Here is a 19,690-nt window from a genome sequence, read left to right on the forward strand (position 1 = left end):
AAAGTAAATAAATACAAGAAGCAGACGTAAACCAATCAGAAATATTGGTGTTAATATCAAGATCCAAATGAGTTAAACAAAGGCAAAACTGCTACGGAAGGTATCATAAAAAAGTTTGGTTTAAAGATGAGCATTATATCTTACCTCTCAAAATCTAGTGTTAGGCAATCCGCACATCACAACAAATTCTCGAAAATAAGACAGAAATAGGTCCGAAATGCTTCTCTGGCATCATGCAACTGGCAGCAAATGACATTTTCTTTCCCTAAACTATTATACAGCTTTATATGGAATCTATTGAGCATTAAATATAATCTTATATATCCAATATAAACTTAAGACAATTGCACATTAAATCAATGTAACACCATATTTTGACAAGTTTTGCTAAAAGCCTAATTTGGGGTAATCTGTAACTTTTCACCCCATTACAATAATTAATGAAAAGTTGACGGTTTGTCACTGTCCGCAGCCAGGTGCTTTACCTATTAACAGCGAATACAACTATTCTCTTGACTCTTGATGGACTAAAATCAACGCTCCCTACTATGTGTCTTGTAAGCAGTCTTAAAAGGTCTTTCGATTTTCTGAATCTGCTTGCTTAATTGCATTGTTATGTCCTGCCTGTCCTTGCTATATAGTGGTTGCAAAGCAGGTACCAGGGGTTGATGGGGTGCTACTCCATCACAGGGAGCACACCTATACTTACACCTAAACCCAAAACTGAGGGTCGACATTTCTAGGACGTAAAAGGAAATCGTTAGAACTATACAGATAATGTGCATATTCAACAGACAGCGGCTTGGCCAGGAGTTAAATCATACGAAAGGCAGAGTCGGCAAAAACCTAAACATGCATGTTGCTTATTATGTGTCTATTCTTCAGCACGTTATCCATGAAAAATGTCATTTTATTAAAAAAAAGATCCACCCAACAAATTAAAATGAATTAACAATTTACATTAAATTTTCCAATAACAAGATTTGTGGATTTCACATAAATGAGTATATTTAAATATACATTAAATACAGTAGACGACGCAATCAGCGTCCGTGCGACAGTCGTGCCACGCAATTTCCTCCACCCCTTTCTTCTGCTTTACGGACACCAGCAGCTCGCAAAGGACTATGGCAAGAGCCAGTGAGTTGCATTGACTATTCTGTTACACGACGCTAATTTTTAACAGTGCCAATGGCCAGGCTTTCATTAACATGTGCTTGTGTTTTTAGAGCAGAAAAGACCGAAGCGATGTCCTTTCAAGAACCGTAATAAGGTAAGCAATTTTGATCACATTCTCAGGTTAAAGTTTCCGGACAGCTTGGTAACGCATGCTAGAATGAGGCATTCTGGGAAACGTTGTTTATATTCGGCCAGTTTGCCTCGCTACCTATTGTGGATGAAACTACAATTCCCACATCGCACTTAGCACTAAATGTTACCTTTATGGCTGAGCACGTGTTTGATGCTCTCGTGGAGAACGAGTTTGTCGCACTCTTACTGTTTTGTAGACGACAGAATACACGTTCCTGTAACTCTGTTTTGGCAAAGTTGGGATGGATTTATGTAACATTGTATGGATAGATTTAACTGATTTTCACATTTCAGCTCCAAAAATCAGCTAAGCTGCTAGAAATTCCAGTTTACAAACATTACAGTGCTTTTCATTGCATTGTGTGCAATAGAAGCCATAACAATGTGTGTGAGACGTTTCTGTTTCCACATCATCACTATTTTAACATGACTTCTTAATCAGTTATGTATGTATTGTATAAGTACATACTGTCATGTATTCTCGGTTATGCTTAGTTTGGTACAAGCTTAACGTAATTCTTGTATCCACAAGGTGTTCCGAAAACACTGAATTTACAAAACGTAATTCATTTTTTGTGTGTTTTCATGTTTTGTGGTAACGAGATTAAAGAGTAAAGGAATATGATGTATGCTGAGGTAACACACACACAGTGAGCTGATCAGTGATATGTGATTTTAGTTACTGTCAAAAGAGATGTTGAGTACAACTGCAGACCAGTGTTTGCTATAACAGTTTCCTTTTTGTTTTTTAGCTCAGGATCAAAGAGATGTTTTTTCCTGAGTCTGTCAGAGTAAATAAAAATCTTAGCCTGGTGTGTACTAGAATGGCATGCATGACTTTAGATGAAGGCTCACAGTTACGTTTTAGAGACAGATTGTTTTCCCCCAGATTTATCCTCAACAGTTTTGCTAACCTGATATTTCATCTGCCTCTTTAATTGTTGCCACTTGTCCTATACAATGAGAATTTTATGTCGATTTAAGCCCCCAAATCTATTTTAGAATTTACTTCCCGCAGACCAGCTTAACATTTGTGTGTTTTTTTTTCTTAAGGCAAGTAGCACTTTTCACTACTGTACACAAAAAATGCATTTTCCAGGTCATTGCCTGGTTTTGAAGAGTTTTTTAAAATTCGTTCTGCTACCTCCTCAATATTTGTTGCCCCTTAAATTTTATTGTCATCTACAACTTTCACAAGTTTACTAACTATATCACAATCAAAGTCATTAGAATAAGTTACCAAGAGTTACGTGGACTCACCATGTGGAGCATTCTCATTTTATCTTTATTGTTTCTGGTCTATTACATTATGTGCAGCTAATAAGACCTTTTCCCCAAAACCTAAGTAGGTCACTACAGTTTTTAAGCCGTTCTTATGATATATATGTATACTTTTTTGCTTGATGTCCAGTTCTGAATTCTGTAGATAAATAAGCAAGTGTTTGTTTTACTTTTGAGGTAATTAATGAACGAACAAACAATACCTCTATTTGATTTTTTTCCTTGTAATGATAAAACGCCTACAACTAGACAGTTTCTAGTCTTAATTACACAGTAGACACTCCAGTGCTGAACAGAAGATGAAATTCCCCAGGTTTAAATACACAGACAGGCCTTGGGTTACGAATGAGATTCGTTCTAGCGGACTTTTGTATGTAAGTCGGAACTAGAAAATAAAAATGTCCCAAATGGAAACAAAAAAAATCATCAAAAATGCATAATGCTTTATTACATACAGTGCATCTGGAAAATATTCACAGTGCATCACTTTTTCCACATTTTGTTATGTTACAGCCTTATTCCAAAATGGACTAAGTTCATTTTTTTCCTCAGAATTCTACACAGAACACCCCATAATGACAACGTGAAAAAAGTTTATTTGAGGTTTTTGAAAATTTATTAAAAATAAAAAAACTGGGAAAGCACATGTACATAAGTATTCACAGCCTTTGCTCAATACTTTGTCGATGCACCTTTGGCAGCAATTACAGCCTCAAGTCTTTTTGAATATGATGCCACAAGCTTGGCACACCTATCCTTGGCCCATTCCTCTTTGCAGCACCTCTCAAGCTCCATCAGGTTGGATGTGAAGCGTCGGTGCACAGCCATTTTAAGATCTCTCCAGAGATGTTCAATCAGATTCAAGTCTGGGCTCTGGCTGGGCCACTCAAGGACATCACAGAGTTGTTCTGAAGCCACTCCTTTGATATCTTGGTTGTGTGCTTAGGGTCGTTGTCCTGCTGAAAGATGAACCGTCGCCCCAGTCTGAGGTCAAGAGCGCTCTGGAGCAGGTTTTCATCTAGGATGTCTCTGTACATTGCTGCAATCATCTTTCCTTTTATCCTAACTAGTCTCCCAGTTCCTGCTGCTGAAAAACATCCCCACAGCATGATGCTACCACCACCAAGCTTCACTGTAGGGATGGTATTGGCCTGGTGATGAGCGGTGCCTGGTTTCCTCCAAACTTGACACCTGGCATTCACACCAAAGAGTTCAATCTTTGTCTCATCAGACCAGAGAATTTTGTTTCTCATGGTCTGAGAGTCCTTCAGGTGCCTTTTGGCAAACTCCAGGCGGGCTGCCATGTGCCTTTTACTAAGGAGTGGCTTCCGTCTGGCCACTCTACCATACAGGCCTGATTGGTGGATTGCTGCAGAGATGGTTGTCCTTCTGGAAGGTTCTCCTCTCTCCACAGAGGACCTCTGGAGCTCTGACAGAGTGACCATCGGGTTCTTGGTCACCTCCCTGACTAAGGCCCTTCTCCCCCGATCACTCAGTTTAGATGTCTGGCCAGCTCTAGGAAGATTCCTGGTGGTTTTGAACTTCATCTACTTATGGATGATGGAGGCCACTGTGCTCATTGGGACCTTCAAAGCAGCAGAAATTTTTCTTTAACCTTCCCCAGATTTGTGCCTCGAGACAATCCTGTCTCGGAGGTCTACAGACAATTCCTTTGACTTCATGCTTGGTTTGTGCTCTGATGTGAATTGTCAACAGTGGAACCTTATATAGACAGGTGTGTGTCTTTCCAACTCATGTCCAATCAACTGAATTTACCACAGGTGGACTCCAATTAAGCTGCAGAAACATCTCAAGGATGATCAGGGGAAACGGGATGCACCTGAGCTCAATTCTGAGCTTCATGCCAAAGGCTGTGAATACTTATGTACATGTGCTTTCTCAATTTTTTTACTTTAAATAAATTTGCAAAAACCTCAAGTAAACTTTTTTCGCGTGGTGTTGTGTGTAGAATTCTGAGGAAAAAAATGAATTGAATCCGTTTTGGAATAAGGCTGTAAACATAACAAAATGTGGAATAAGTGATGCGCTGTGAATACTTTCCGGATTGACTGTATATTTGACTGTATTCATTTTTAAAATTCTCAGTTTCGTTTGCACATGCATTGCACTTTGGATTCTCATTTGCATGTAAAGATTTTCAGTCATTCACACTTTTATGGTGAAGAACTTTAGAAAAGGCTATAATTTACACTATTCAGACAACTCCATTTGAGGAATTACTAAATGTGTGAAGTAATTGTGTGTATTGCATTTTATATAAAAATTTTAAGAAATATGTGGTAAAAGTTAACTATTTTCCACCTTGTATTTCATCTCTGATAAACTTTCAGCCAGTTATTTTAGGGTGTACAAAGATTCTTGTTCTTTCAAACTTTACCTTGCAGTGGTTTGTACCTCCTGCTTTTTGAAGTATGCTTTTAATGGAGAATGGAAATAAGTAGCTGCTGAAGACAGAGCAATATGCACAACACATTGTGACGGATGACTAGAACCCTTGCTCAGTCGGGACATCCCTGTAGTGCAAGGGCTGGAGGACAAACGGTGTTCTGGGCACTACCAGCCCTGGGACACTAGAGGGCAGCTCCCCTGGCTTGCTGTACAGCCATGGGTTTGGCGCTTAGAAGCTTCACACTTCTGGGGCCCATGGCCACCGGTAGAGGGCACCTAGAGAGCTGCAGAGCCCTTAATTGCAGGATCTCCACCACACCCGGATGTGCTGCTGGAACTGGGTCAGTGAGCACCTGGAGCACTTCTGGATGACTTATAAAAGGAGTTAGCAGCCACTACTACAGAGGACAGAGTTGGGTGGAAGAGGACCAAGCCTGCTGGAGGAGGAGTGATGGTGAGGAAAGGACTTGAAGGAAGGAAGGAAGGAAGGAAAGAAGGTGCTGTAAGGGTTGGAAGCAGAGTGGAACTGTTCCCACATTAAAAGTAGAGATGTGTTGCACTTGTGTCTGTGCCTGTAGGATTGCTGGTATGCTCACCGGGTGGTCCACAACAGAAAAGTTGTTTCAGGGAGAGCCAGTCAAATCACTAGTACTGTACAATGCAGTTCAACTTAACATACGGCATGCGCAGCAAACAAATGAAGAAAACAACAGAATGCTACTTCTATTCATTGCTCTCTTTTTAGTTTGAAGTTGGCCTGGGGTGGGGGTCAACTTGTTCTCAATCCTACTTTTTGTAAAAATTGATTGATTTATATGAAATGATTACCATAAAATTAATTAAAAAAAAGAAGTTGGCCTCAAGAAGAAACACAGCTGTATCCGCCTGCATGCTACAATAATTATTTGAGCCATAGGGTCGTTATTGTCTCGTGCTAGTACAGTGAAATTCTTACTTGCATATACTCATCAATAACTCCGCTCTCTCCAGCACCTTGATTAGTGAAAAGTACCTTTTTTTTTTAAACCTCTGTCTTTAATACCTAAACATGTCAGAGCATATCTGTCACTGTATGGTTACAATCAGAGTGCTTATGATGGTAATTAGTTTCAACTATATGGCTCAATCTATTAAAATGCCACAGCAACCTTGTCCTGCTTTAAGTTTGCAAAGCATAACACTGATGAACACTCTTTTAATTAGGAAGGTGACTTGCTATTCAGCATGATGCATTTAAGGTAAATATCTATACAATTGTGTATGCTGATTTATTTTTTCACCACTTCAATGAAAATTAAATTTCATTTCTATTTAATGAATAATCATTAGAGTTCAATGAAAACAGATTATGCACCCATTATAAGTAACATGAAACGTACCAACTACTCAGTATTAGGTTTTATGCAAAGCTTCATTTTGTATTGACACACTTCTATTTTCTGAAGAGGGAGAAATAAGAAGCAGTATAAATTTTGAATGTTCAGTGTGTTGATATCCACCCTTTAAAAGTAAACAATCACATAGTTTTACATTATCCTCTTGAATGTTTACTATATTTTCATTTAAATGAAGTCCTACAGTAAGTCCACCGTTCAAAGTCTGTCAGCCCGAATGCATAAACTGCCTCCAATCAAATTGGGTTTTACCATCCACCATTTATTTTCTTCTTCATCCAGTTTATGGGTAAGACTATACTTTGGGATTGACTGGCATCCAGTCCTAGAATCTGAGGTTTCTAAATATTTTGAAATCCTGAAATTATCGTATTGGTGACCAAGAGGGTGCAGAACAGACTGTGCACCTGACAAAGAATGAAGGTTTAGAAAACTAAGACACACAACATTCTCTTTACCATATACTTTGCAATGCACATAAATAACACAGTTAACTTTACTGCATCAATGTATCATTGTTATCTATTACAGGTAACTGTTCTCTGGCTAAAACTAACATATATCAGTAACAAATGAAGGCTTTCCTTCTCAGTGATCAGAAATAGCTACATGATTTTTTTTTTTGTAATCTGGGTAATATCCTCAGAAAGTTCAAATACACCTCCAGCCATTTATTGCAGTGCTTACAAAGATCCTCCTCCTTCCAAACTTTAGTTTCCAGTGAGTGGTACCTGCTGATTTTTGATGTAATACTTTTAATGGAAAAAAAGCTGCTGGAGCTATAGCAGGCTGCACAAATACAAAAAAGCTGTGTCTGTGCAAGTCGGAGAAACTCTTACTTTAGTGCTATCTCAGAAGTATGATTTTCATCTTTCATTTTTTAAGGACAGTGATCAGAAACTTAACAAAGACCCAGGTGTGCCAAATGTCCAACGTTTTAAGGAGCATGTCCAGCGGGATGCAGAACGACGAAAAAAAAGGGTGAGTACTGCTGAACACCAATATGAGAAATGAATAGCTTTGCATGACATGCCTAAGGATTTATCTTAGAAACATGGTGGAAGTCTAAAACAAGTGTTAAAGTTCATAAAATATGAAAGTGTTGATACTGACTAAGCCTTAAAAAAGGCAGTATTTTGCCACTGTTGCTTTTTTTTCTTTTTAGATTTATTCAGCTTCGTCAATTTTGCAGTCTTTCATTTTCAGTGGTATTTTTATGAAGAGATAACATAAGATTAATCATTAACATATCTAGGTCGCAATTTCTTTTTCATCTTACAATTCATAGAGTTTGCTTTTTTTGGTTAGTAAAAACAAGTAAAATGTCTTTGCAAACAGTTCTGTTTTTTACTTTACTCTCTGTATGTTTTGGTCATCTTAATTTTAAGTAAGCTGAACATCACGCAAATGGAGATCATAATGTGTTTTAAAACTACCCTTTTCTTTCAGCTGGAGGAGCTTCAGGCAAAACAGAAAGTTTCTCGAGAGAAGGAGCTAATGAAACGTCGTAGCCTTGAAAGTTTTCAAAAAGACATTCAAAGACGGCAAAAGGAATTTGAACAGAAGGTAAATTCTGCACCATGGATTGGCATAATAATGACTGCAGGAGGGCAATAATGTTTGTGCTATAGTTTTAATTCCTGCTTATAAAGATAGGTTTGTTATAGTTCCTGTTATTAAAAGCTCCCTACAAAAGTGCCACCTGTATCTCTTTTTCATACAATAGTGAATATATTAAAGGAGGAATAATCTATTATCAATCAGATTTTAATATAGCTCATTTATAAAAGTAATTATTTGGAATGGTCCCTTGAAAATATAGAACGTAGTGTTGTCAGAAAGGGTTTACTACTTGTCTGATTACCCACCTTCCTGGCCAGTTGTCACAGTGATTTTAGTCAAATCATCTTTGTCTGTAATTCTTTTAGTATATAGAAAATTCTGATTGAAAAAAGTTAGAACATTTTGGTGTTCTAGGTATTTAAGCATGCATTATTCAGATCTGAAAAATGTACCGATTCCTCTATTAAACTCATCCTAATTAAAGGATAATCCAATTTAGTTGTCTGAATACAGTAACAATGTCACATTTTTTAGTCCAGTCCTGGCAGTATAAATCTGACTAATCTTTTCCCTTCCCAATAGAGAGACATTGTCAATGCACATGTTCTAGAGATACATTGTGCACTGCCAAACTTCCTCAGAGAAAAAGTGAATGTCTGTTTGTCTAGAATCCAATTGTAAGGTTTTTCTGCTTTCCCAGCACCACAGTCAGTATGATTTTGTTCAAATAGAAATGGTTTATCACAGTAACTGATCTATCTTGTGGTGTCTGGAGCTTTGCTGCATTAGCAAATATCATTAAAATAGACAAGGCATCAGAGGATTCTTCATGAAAATGTTAGATCATCCATTCCATCCAGTATAGCTATAGTGTAGCTGGATCATGTATGATGTGAAACACACTAGCATGTCTATATTGGAAATGCTGAAGAAGGGAGCAAATGTAGAGTGTTGGATTTGCTTTAGTAAGATTTAAATATACTCTGCTGAGGTGTTGGAGGACTTGAAGTGAGTAGGTAATGCTCCTAATCTCATAAATGATTCTAAGTTTAAATAGTTTTTACAAGGAGGAGTAGGCCACATATAAATAACTACATGAAATGTCTAGTTGTTATTTGTAGTTGTAGGTAACATGGCTACTTTTTTCTACACAGGTGTTAGATAACTAATTTAAAAGAAAAGAAATGTTATTACTATTTTGTATTATATGTCCACTTGAACTCCATTTTATCTAAAATTAACTTCTGACTAAATGTCCAGAACCACAGTATGAAAAATATCTAATTATGTGCATTGTTGCATGGGACAAACGTGTTTTCCTCACTATACCGTAAAAATTGTTATTGGGAACATATGTAAGCTCCCTGAAAAGTTTTATTTTTAAAATGCATGCAATGAGAAGTCAAGCAAAATGACACATTTTATTGGCTAACTGAACAGATTACAATATGCAAGCTTTTGAGGAAACTCGGACTCCTTCTTCAGGCATATAAACTAATTAAAGTTTGCACAGGATGTGTGTGCAAATTATTAAATAAACATCAGCCATTTCAGAAAAAATATATGACATTGATATGTATTTTAGGGTTTGCAGTGTGAAAGGAATATCAAATCGTATTACACAGTATAAAGAAATAGCTACAAGAGGAGACCTTTTAAGTTCAATGTCATTCTACCAAGAACATATCCCACAAAAATCATCTTATGCATTGATTGATAGATGCTGTTTGAAATCTCCATACACCATATGTTAATATTAAGTAATCAAAACATACCTTTGTCACAATTCATTTTAAAGTATATTAATCTGATTGTAGGGACAATGGAAATGTTGTTAGAAAAATAATAACAAATGTACATCTTATTAGAGAATATCTCACTGTTGAACATGGCTTCTGAAACAAATAATTCCTCTGCAATGACAGATGTGCTATCTATACAAAGAACAAATCTTACAGGCAAGTCATTAGGAAAACAAAATAAAAAAAAACCCTGTGACTGAAGAGGGGTTTTTGAAAACCACACAAGTAAAGTTTAAGAAGTTTTTTCCATTTTATATAAATGGAGCATTTTACATAGTTAATTTTTTTCACTCTTTCCCATTGGACTCTCTTTTATTCTTCTTAGGAGTGTTGAGAGTAATCTCTGAAGTCGAAGGAAGTGGTATACTTGACGTTCATTTATCTTTCATATCCCCTATAAGTGATATAACTAGAAGATGTGGTCCTCCAATCAGCCTCCAATCACTTTATTGTGCCATGATGCATTCTCTGGTCTTCCAGTCTCCTAACATCTGCATGCCTTGATGTATGCACTTCCGGTGTTTTTCTGCAGCAAAAAGAGGACAGGCCCTGAGACATCTGCAGTTCTTAACCTTATTTTTAGTGGTCTTCACTTTATCCTAGGTTATCCCAGGGATAATTAGTACAAAGAGTGTACTGTAACATCTTTTTCTTTTTTTTATTTTTAATGTTTCTTTAGGAGAACACAACACATATAATAACAGACAGTTCAGTACATGGGTCATTTGTATAAATGCAATAGGTATATTGTGTTCCAAAACAATTATCAAGCTGAAAAAATAAATAAACACAACCTTCTTTCCCGACCCATATCAGAGAGTTATATAACAGGAAAGGTTCCAAGTGGGTCTTCATAAATGTTAAAACCTCGACATAGATCAAGCAACATTCAACAAGCTTTTTTACAATTACATTAATGCATTCTTGGCAAATTTTAAAAATTTATTCAGGTTTCCTACAGGGAGAGGATTTACATTGTTCTTGTTTAAAATGGTATAAGACATTGCTTTCCTATTTACTTAAGATATTACAACAGATAACTCTTCTTAAAAACAATGTAGCATAGTATACCACAATAGGTTTTCCTATTGTGATGTTACCCCTTCTGGTGTTACTTCAGATATTGCTCTTAGGCGGTTAGGAATGACTTTAGATCCAAGACTGTCTGAGAGAGACATAAAATTTTTAAGCAAAATGCTACAGGGCACTCTGAAAACAAATTAAACTAGTTATACTGGCACCTGTTGACGATGTCCACAATTTACATTTTGTCCTTGGTTACATTTTAGACAGTTTTAATGAAATGTATGTTTTTGATATACAGGCATCCTTATTTTAAATTCAACCTAACTGCACAAATTAGATAAAAATGTAGTAATTTTAAATGTATCATTTTATCTGCATATGCTTTGACTGTGTAGGATCAGGATTTGGAAATTCCTGTTTTGGACTTTTTAAAAGTTGCAAAATACTGTATGTAATAAAATGTTATTAATTTCTCTTATTTTTCCATTCTAGGAGTGGGAGCTTCAAAGCTTACAGAAAAATGTAAATTTTGAAAATGAAAACTCACGAAAAGCCTATTACAGAGAATTTAAGAAGGTTTGTAAATAACTGTTCAATTCATTTTTTGACTGGTTCATTGAAGCTGCATCAAGATAGAATTTTGTGGGATTTTTTTTTTTTATCCTCTAGGTGATTGAGGCAGCTGATGTGATCTTAGAGGTGTTAGATGCACGAGATCCACTTGGTTGTCGATGTCCTCAAGTGGAGCAAGCAGTACTGCAGAGCGGAACAAATAAGAAGATTGTTCTTGTGCTAAACAAGATTGGTATGTACAACAGCCAGCATAGGACTATTAATAATAAGACCTGTTCTAAAAGAAAATGTAATATTAAAATCTGTTGAAATAAGAACAGAAAAACCCATCTGCTCTGCATGGAAGCAAGTCATTAATTGATAACTTTGTTTTTTCATTTCAACATTGCCTATGTTGTTCATCTTCTTTCAGCTGCTCCCATTAGGGGTTGCCACAGCGAATCATCTTTTTCCATATCTTCCTTTCCTCTGCATCCACCACTTGAATGTCCTCTGTCGCCACATCCATAAACCTTCTCTTAGGCCTTCCTCTTTTCCTCTTACCTGGCAGCTCCATCCTTCACATCCTTCTATCAGTATATCTAGCGTCTCTCCTCTGCACATGCTCAGACCAACAAAATCTCGCGTCTCTGACTTTGTCTCCCAACCATTCAATCTGAGCTGACCCTCTAATGTACACATTTCTATTCCTGTCCATCCTTGTCACATCCAATCTAAAGCTTAACATCTTTAACTCTGCCACGTTCAGCTCTGTCTCCTGTTTTTTGGTCAGTGCCACCGTCTCCAACCCATATAACATACTTACCTGGTCTCACTACTGTCTTGTAGTCCTTCCCTTTCACTTTTGCTAGTACCCATCTGTCGTAAATCACACGTGACACTCTTCTCCATCCACTCCACCCTGCCTGAACTCTCTTCTTCACCTCTCTTCCACACTCCCTATTACTCTGTACCATTTGATCCCAAGTATTTAAACTCCTCCACGTTTGCCAACTCTACTCCCTGCATCCTCACCATTCCACTGACCTCCCTCTCATTTACACACATGTATTCTGTCTTGTTCCTACTGACCTTCATTCCTCTCCTCTCTAGAGCGTATCTTCACCTCTCCAGGGTCTCCTCAACCTACTCCCTAATCTCACTACAGATCACAATGACATCCGCAAACATCATAGTCCACGGGGGCTCCTGTCTATTCTCATCTGTCAACCTGTCCATCGCCATTGCAAATAAGAAAGGGCTTAGAGTTGATCCCTGATGTAATCCGACCTCTACCTTGAATGCATCCATCACTCCTACCGCAAATATCACCACTGTCACACTTATATCACACATATCCTTTACCAGTCTTGCATACTTCTCTGCCTCTTCTGACTTCCTCATACAGTACCACAACTTCTCTCTAAACACTCTGTCATATACTTTCTCTAAGTCCACAAAGACACAATAAACCTCCAAAACACATACTGTTCATTCAGGATAACCCCTACCCCATTTCTCCTCCCAACCACACCATGATAGAACAATTTGAATCCAACTCCAATACATCAGGCCTTACTTCTCTTCCATCTGGCCTCTTGCACACACACTATATCAACCTTCCTTCTCTCCATCATGCCCATTAACACTATTTCCCTTTATCAATCATACTGCCAACATTGAAAGTTCCTACCCTCACTTCCACTCTCTTTACCTTCTTCTTCTCCTCCTGCCTTCGGACACTCCTTCCCCCTCTTCCTCTTCGGCCAACAGTACTGCAGTTTCTTCCAGCACCCTCTTGGCTAACCGTACTGATGGTGGCCGTTGTTAACCCAGGCCTCAACCAATCCAGAATGGAAATATGTATTTTTGTCAGCATATTTATCTGGCAAAATTTTACACCAGATGCCCTTCCTGACGTAACCCTCCCCATTTCATTGGGCTTGTGGCCTGCACAAAGAAACACACTGGTTTGTGCATCTCATTTGGCTAGGTTTAAACATTGCCTTTGTGTTTGATCTGAAGTTTTGGCAGTAAAAAATACTAATACCTTTTTATTATCTGTGTTTTTACAAATAATTTACTTTTTGCTTAATAAATCACATTATAAAGCACATAATTCATATTTTTGCTAAATTCTTTTTTGCATTCTGGGGATTTTACCAGACATTCTCAGTACGTCTATATCAACTATTCAGAAAATGCAATGTAAACGTTTCTATTTTTATATCCATTTTGTTATTTTAGTGGTGTAATGTGAGCAGTAAGCAGTATAAGAAAAGTGCTGAGAATCCCAACATTAAGCTTAATGTAGTAGTTTTTGAACTTAGTCCGGGGGGGGGGCTGTGTAACATCTGATTTCTTAATTAAAGGCAAATCACTGTGAGCAGAATTTTTCATTTGATTGTGTGGTTTATCTTCATTTTTAGTCTCACTGCTACAAATTTGCAAAAATTGTGTTTTCATAATAACGATAATAATTCTTTACATTTTTATACTTTCTTATGAAATTCAGAAAATTATTTGCTTTTCTAGAGCAAAGATGTCTTTTTATTCTTTCCTTTACTTAAATTTTAGTTTCAGAAACTTAATTTTCTGATCCAAATAACAACCTAGCCATTAGGTGAGCAACTCCTGCACTTTGCACCTAAATTATGTGTGTTCATTATTAAGCGGCTGAAAATGTTTGAAAGTAAATATGGTATTAATTGTTTTCTGAAACAAACATATACTTGTGGAAATCTGTCAGAAAACTAAAATATACACTAATATGAAATCTGAGAAGACTACAGGCAGAAACAAATTAACTTTGTGGCAAGAATTGACTTCATTATTAAGAATCTTAAAATAAGGGAATCGTTACTAAGTAGCACTGGCTTAGTATGTGGTTGTTCAATTAAGCATCTAGTAATATTTTATGGTGTCTTTATTAAGAACCAAATTACTGCTGTTATGTTCTCCAACAGCAGGGCATTTTATGTTAAGAAAACGGTTTGATGCTTTGTATGTTTTCAAATGAATATGACAGAATTTGCATGATTCTACATTTTTACGTTATGCATTCATATAGATATTTAAAAAGTGAATAGTAAAACCATGAAGTACGTGAAAAAGCCATATGAGTTTCCTTGGGTTTAGCAGTCTCTCTTCACAGTTTTTTTTTAATAAACAATTTTGTGCAATTATAAAATAGGATAGTTTGATCTATGTTGTCAGAAAGTATATTAAAAATAACAAAGGTGTGTGATAAATAAAGGAATTAACATAATGGTTGTTTAACATAATGGTTTTGTTTAAAGGCATTTAGTGAAAAGCCTCTGTTCAACAAGATGAAAGAAAAGCATCTTTAAACTTGCCTTTAGTCAAGAACTGATGGAGCATCACTTATAATACTCTCCCACTACTCTCAGCGGGTGCATTAGGATAGTACTGAGTGTGATGTGAAACCATTAGTTCTAGCATTTCACGTCAAGCATTACTGAGGTATTTGGACTGCTAACACTACAGGCATGTTGCCAGTTCTAATACTGGGCTGTGAAAGGGAAATGGAAAACTTTTAGTACTATATTTACATTAACTCATGGCCACACACGTTAAAAAAACACAGTACATAGCTCTACCTGTTAGCTGAGCTTCACTGATGTTGTTTGCTGTTTATATTCTATCTCAGTGGCAAAGTCCGGTAAGCGATACTTTGGCTCTCACAATAAGCATTAATAGCAGAATAAAAGAGAACAAGTTTTGCCTGTGTGACAACAGAAGGAATTAAGATTTATATTTCAAACTGTACAAATAGGGCAGTTAAAAATCAAATTCTAAATGTGAAATTTTCTTTAACAGGAAATGGAGTGGTATTTATTTTCACAGATCCTATTCTAGGGCAGGATAATATTGGGTTATTAAAATGCTTGCAATTCCAAGGTAATTACCTTGGGAATAAATAGCTAAGCTCAGATTTTAAAAGTCTGATTATTTTTTTGTCTTCCACACTGTAGATGCACTACCATCCCTGCTCATTATCACATTTCATCCCCTGCTTACATCTCATTAACAACCTCTCATGACGCTTAAGATAGTAAAACCGTCTGCAAACAAAATTAAGTCAAAATTAGTGAGTCATTCTGAAGCTGGAAACCATTTTCTGACACCAGAATATGGTTTTGTTCCTCCAATTGTGAACAAATTAATACAGGATCTGAACAAATACGTAAAATGTATTAGTTTATTAGTTAGAAGGAATGGTCAAAAAATAAACTAAAATCCAAAACACTAGAAGGCACCACAACTGGCGTACAACTGTGTGACTCCAAGAAGTGGAAGAATTAGAGTGGATGTTACCATTCTCCGTATACAGGCTCATCAGTCCTTGTTTCACTTTTTAAAGACATCTTTACTCCGATTCAGCCCAGATCACAGAAGGTTTTTCACTGCTTTGAAAGTCTTCCCAAAAGCTGTATTTGCCTAAATTTATTTTCATGGAATTTTTTTAAGTGCTTCCCCAGACATCAGTAGTTTTATTTTATAGTTTCAGAAATTATAGGTACTGTATTTGTTTTATTCCTAAATTTCTGGTGTTGTATTCATTTGCTTTTGGGGAAATATTGCCGACCAATATTTTTTTTTCTCCAACACTGATTTTGCATGTTTGTACTTTTTAAGTAGGTTATACAGGAAACTGAAGGTTTTGTTGGCCTATTTATAAATTTTACCAGACGACATACATAGTAAAAAGTAAACTAGATCAAATGGATTATCTTTGGATGCATGTCCTGCAAAAGGTGCTATTGTGTTTTTTTTTTAGAATAAATGCTTTCTTAGCTTATGTGTATGTTCTAATGTCAACTGAATGATGAAATTAACTGTACAGTGAATGATTAGCCAGAGAGTTTGTAACAAAAAAAGTGCAAACCTAAAAAATAATGTGTCTTTTAGCCGAGTCACTTCCCATTGTTAGGAAAATGTATTTTTCATTATTTCATTTATGCATGAATAAATATGCATTAAGCAAGAATCAGCAGTTTTTGCATTCTGATGTCTTCATTAAACCCCACTAATACAGTACCCCATAGGCATTTTTGAGACGGTGCTTAAGTACAAACCTCTCTTCATCACATAATTGTCTAGAGTTCAATGTTGCTGTTGAATTGTGAGCAGTTTGCACAGAGCAGTGAATAGTGCAGATGAAGTCAAACTATAGGAGGAAAGGGTAAAGCTAGAAAGAGTGTATATAGGAGGTGAAATCAGAGATGACAAATGGACAAAGCTTAAGGTATAGTACAAAGGTACAATTTTCTATATTACCTAGATTAACAGTTATTAGTTGATTATCCATATTGTACTTTTAGGTTTATTCAGTGTTTCATTTTTTTGGTCTGTTGCTTAAGCTTGGTCTTAAGGTTGTCTTTCACAATAATGTTTTCCATGTAGTATGAATCATTAGCGTCTTTTCAACCGTTTGATTAATAGCAGATGCTGTTAGAGACGTTAGGCAGAAATGCTGAAGTTTTATTTGTTTTTAAGCTCCTGTTTTTTTTTTTTTTAAATAAGGACACTGTAAAATTTTCCTCAATAGGCATTCACGCTTGTTTCAACTGCTTGTTTATAGGAGTATTTAAGGGTTAAAATGTAAGATGAAGGGTTAAATTGAAAATAAGTTAATTGGCTCCTTTGAAGTGAAAGCTATGACATAAATACACATCTATTCAAACTTTCTGAGAAAAGTAACACAAAGGACATTATGCATCAGTCTATTGGTTTAAAGCACCACACATGCTGTAGTCAATGCCCAAGACAACAGAATGAGAGCAGGTGTAATTTGACTAGTTATAAAGAAAGTTGAAATAAAGGACGATTGTAAGCTGTGACTAATAAATTGGTAAAGTGAATGACCAGCAGCCACAGATTTCTCCCTGAATGGAGTTTAAAATTGTTTTAGAATGTAATGAATTCTGCCAGCAGCAATGATACAAAGCAAATGATTCTGTAAAGGTGTGACATTTTGTTTTATTTTCTTAGATCTGGTGTCTAAGGATATTGTGGAGAAGTGGCTTAAATATCTCCGAAATGAGTTCCCTACAGTAGCTTTTAAAGCATCCACACAGCAACAGAGCAGAAACTTGGTGAGTCACACTCCTTGGTCTAATTTAAGAGCTGCATATATTATTTTTGTTGATAATCAAGTATCACAAGACACAAATCCTCTTTAGAATTCAGAAAAATTATTCTGTCCTAATGTTTTCATTTGGGTACATTTTTTAACAGTAGGTAAAAACTACTTGGTTCATTCACTCTCTCCCTACATATCTAGCTACAGTTGTGCTTTAAAGTTTGTGAACCCTTTAGAATTTTCTATATTTCTGCATAAATATGACCTAAAACATCATCAGATTTTTCATTCAAGTCCTAAAAGTAGATAAAGAGAAACCAGTTAAACAAATGAGACAAAAATATAAAATTTATTTATTAAGGAAAATGATTGAATATTACATATTTGTGAGTGGCAAAAGTATGTGAACCTTTGCTTTCAGTATCTGGTGTGACCCCACTTTGCAGCAATAACTGCAACTAAACGTTTCCGGTAACTTTTGATCATTCCTACACACCGGCTTGGATGAATTTTAGCCCATTCCTCCATACAGAACAACTTCAACTCTGGGATGTTGGTGGGTTTCCTCACATTAACTGCTCGCTTCAGGTCCTTCCAAAACATTTCGATTGGATTAAGGTCAGGACTTTCACTTGGCCATTCCAAAACATTAACTTTATTCTTCTTTAACCATTCTTTGGTAGAACGACTTGTGTGCTTAGGGTTGTTGTCTTGCTGCATGACCCACCTTCTCTTGAGATTCAGTTCATGGACAGATGTCTTGACATTTTCCTTTAGAATTTTCTGATATAATTCAGAAGTCATTGCTCCATCAATGAAGGCAAGCCGTCCTGGCCCAGATGCAGCAAAACTGGCCCAGGTGAACCTTCGTTCATTGATTTACAGTCCAGTTCTGATGCTTGTATATCCATTGTAGGTGCTTTTGATGGTGAATAGAGATTAGCATGGGTAGTGTGACTAGCCTGTGGCTATGCAGTCCCATATGCAATACAGTTTGATACACTGTGTATCATGACATATTAGTCCTGCAAACATCATTAAAATCCTATGCAATTTGTGCCACAGTAGCTCATCTGTTTGTACCAGAAGGTGTAGCCATTGTTTACCTCTAGCATTTGATGAGTCTTGGCCACCAAACAAACTAATAGCAGTTCATTGTTTTTCCCTCCATGGACAACTATTGATAGGTGCACACCACGGCTGGCCATCAGTACCCCACAAGCTTTGCCATTGTGGAAATGCTCTGACCTAGTTATCAAGACATAACAATCTAGCCTTTATCAATGTCCCTCAGATCTTTAACGTGTACCTAATGTCAGCTTACTGTCATATATATTTCTGACCTCAACATGTGCCTTTATTTTTAGATGTTTTGGCTAAAGAGTGTTGTCGATAAAATCAGTGCTAGTCACTGGACTTCATTAAATTTGTGTTGTGAGAAAACCCAAGCAGTTATTGAAGACATGGCTATGAGTGTAGGGTTCTGATTAGTTCAAGCATGGGGATACATGCACTGATTTTTCATTGCTCCATTGTTGTTAAAGTAGAAAGAGATTATGTAGGAAAATACACATAGTTATACATCCATCCATTTTCCAACCTGCTGAATCTGAACACAGGGTCACTGGGGTCTGCTGGAGCCAATCCCAGCCAACACAGGGCATAAAGGCAGGAACCAATCCTGGGCAGGGTGCCAACCCACCGCAGGACACACACAAACACACGCACACACTAGGCCCAATTTAGAATCGCCAGTCCACCTAACCAGCATTTCTTTGGACTGTGGGAGGAAACCGGAGCGCCACACATAGTTATCTTATCACATATTGGATACACATGTTAAAATAATTTTATAATAAGTTACATGAAATACAGATTTGTATTGCATAATCTTCCATGCAGCCCTCATTGAAATGGAAAAGTAACATATCCTGTTCTTTTATTTATAGATTTATATATATATTTTTTTTTAATTTGTAATAAATGTTATACATGCTGTCTGAAAAAAATTATTTATGTTTCAGCAACAAAGTAATGTTCCAGTGACTCAAGCCAGCTCAGATCTTTTAAGCAGCAGTGCTTGCATTGGAGCAAACTGCCTCATGAAATTACTGGGCAACTACTGCCGAAATCAAGATTTAAAGACTGCTATAACTGTCGGTGTGGTTGGTAAGTCAGAGTAAATAAAATGTGAGATGTATGTGAGATGTATAGGGCTAGTAGTTTAATTTTTTTAATAATAATTG

The 19,690-nt window shown here is 36.6% G+C and overlaps 1 protein-coding gene across 1 annotated transcript in view; it reads left to right on the forward strand.

The window, feature by feature from the left end:
* Positions 1-1,056: 1,056 nt before the first annotated feature.
* Positions 1,057-19,690, forward strand: part of gnl3l (guanine nucleotide binding protein-like 3 (nucleolar)-like) — a 51,661-nt gene continuing 33,027 nt past the window's right edge. Inside the window, exons 1-8 of the mRNA XM_039775059.1 lie at positions 1,057-1,140; positions 1,230-1,273; positions 7,281-7,376; positions 7,845-7,961; positions 11,279-11,362; positions 11,456-11,591; positions 17,354-17,457; positions 19,469-19,613. Coding sequence (XP_039630993.1) covers positions 1,128-1,140; positions 1,230-1,273; positions 7,281-7,376; positions 7,845-7,961; positions 11,279-11,362; positions 11,456-11,591; positions 17,354-17,457; positions 19,469-19,613 — 739 coding nt within the window. The 5' untranslated portion in view covers positions 1,057-1,127. The remainder of the gene's footprint in view (positions 1,141-1,229; positions 1,274-7,280; positions 7,377-7,844; positions 7,962-11,278; positions 11,363-11,455; positions 11,592-17,353; positions 17,458-19,468; positions 19,614-19,690) is intronic.

This window comes from Polypterus senegalus, chromosome 13, assembly GCF_016835505.1.
Source record: "Polypterus senegalus isolate Bchr_013 chromosome 13, ASM1683550v1, whole genome shotgun sequence".
Taxonomy (NCBI): Eukaryota; Metazoa; Chordata; class Cladistia; order Polypteriformes; family Polypteridae; genus Polypterus; species Polypterus senegalus.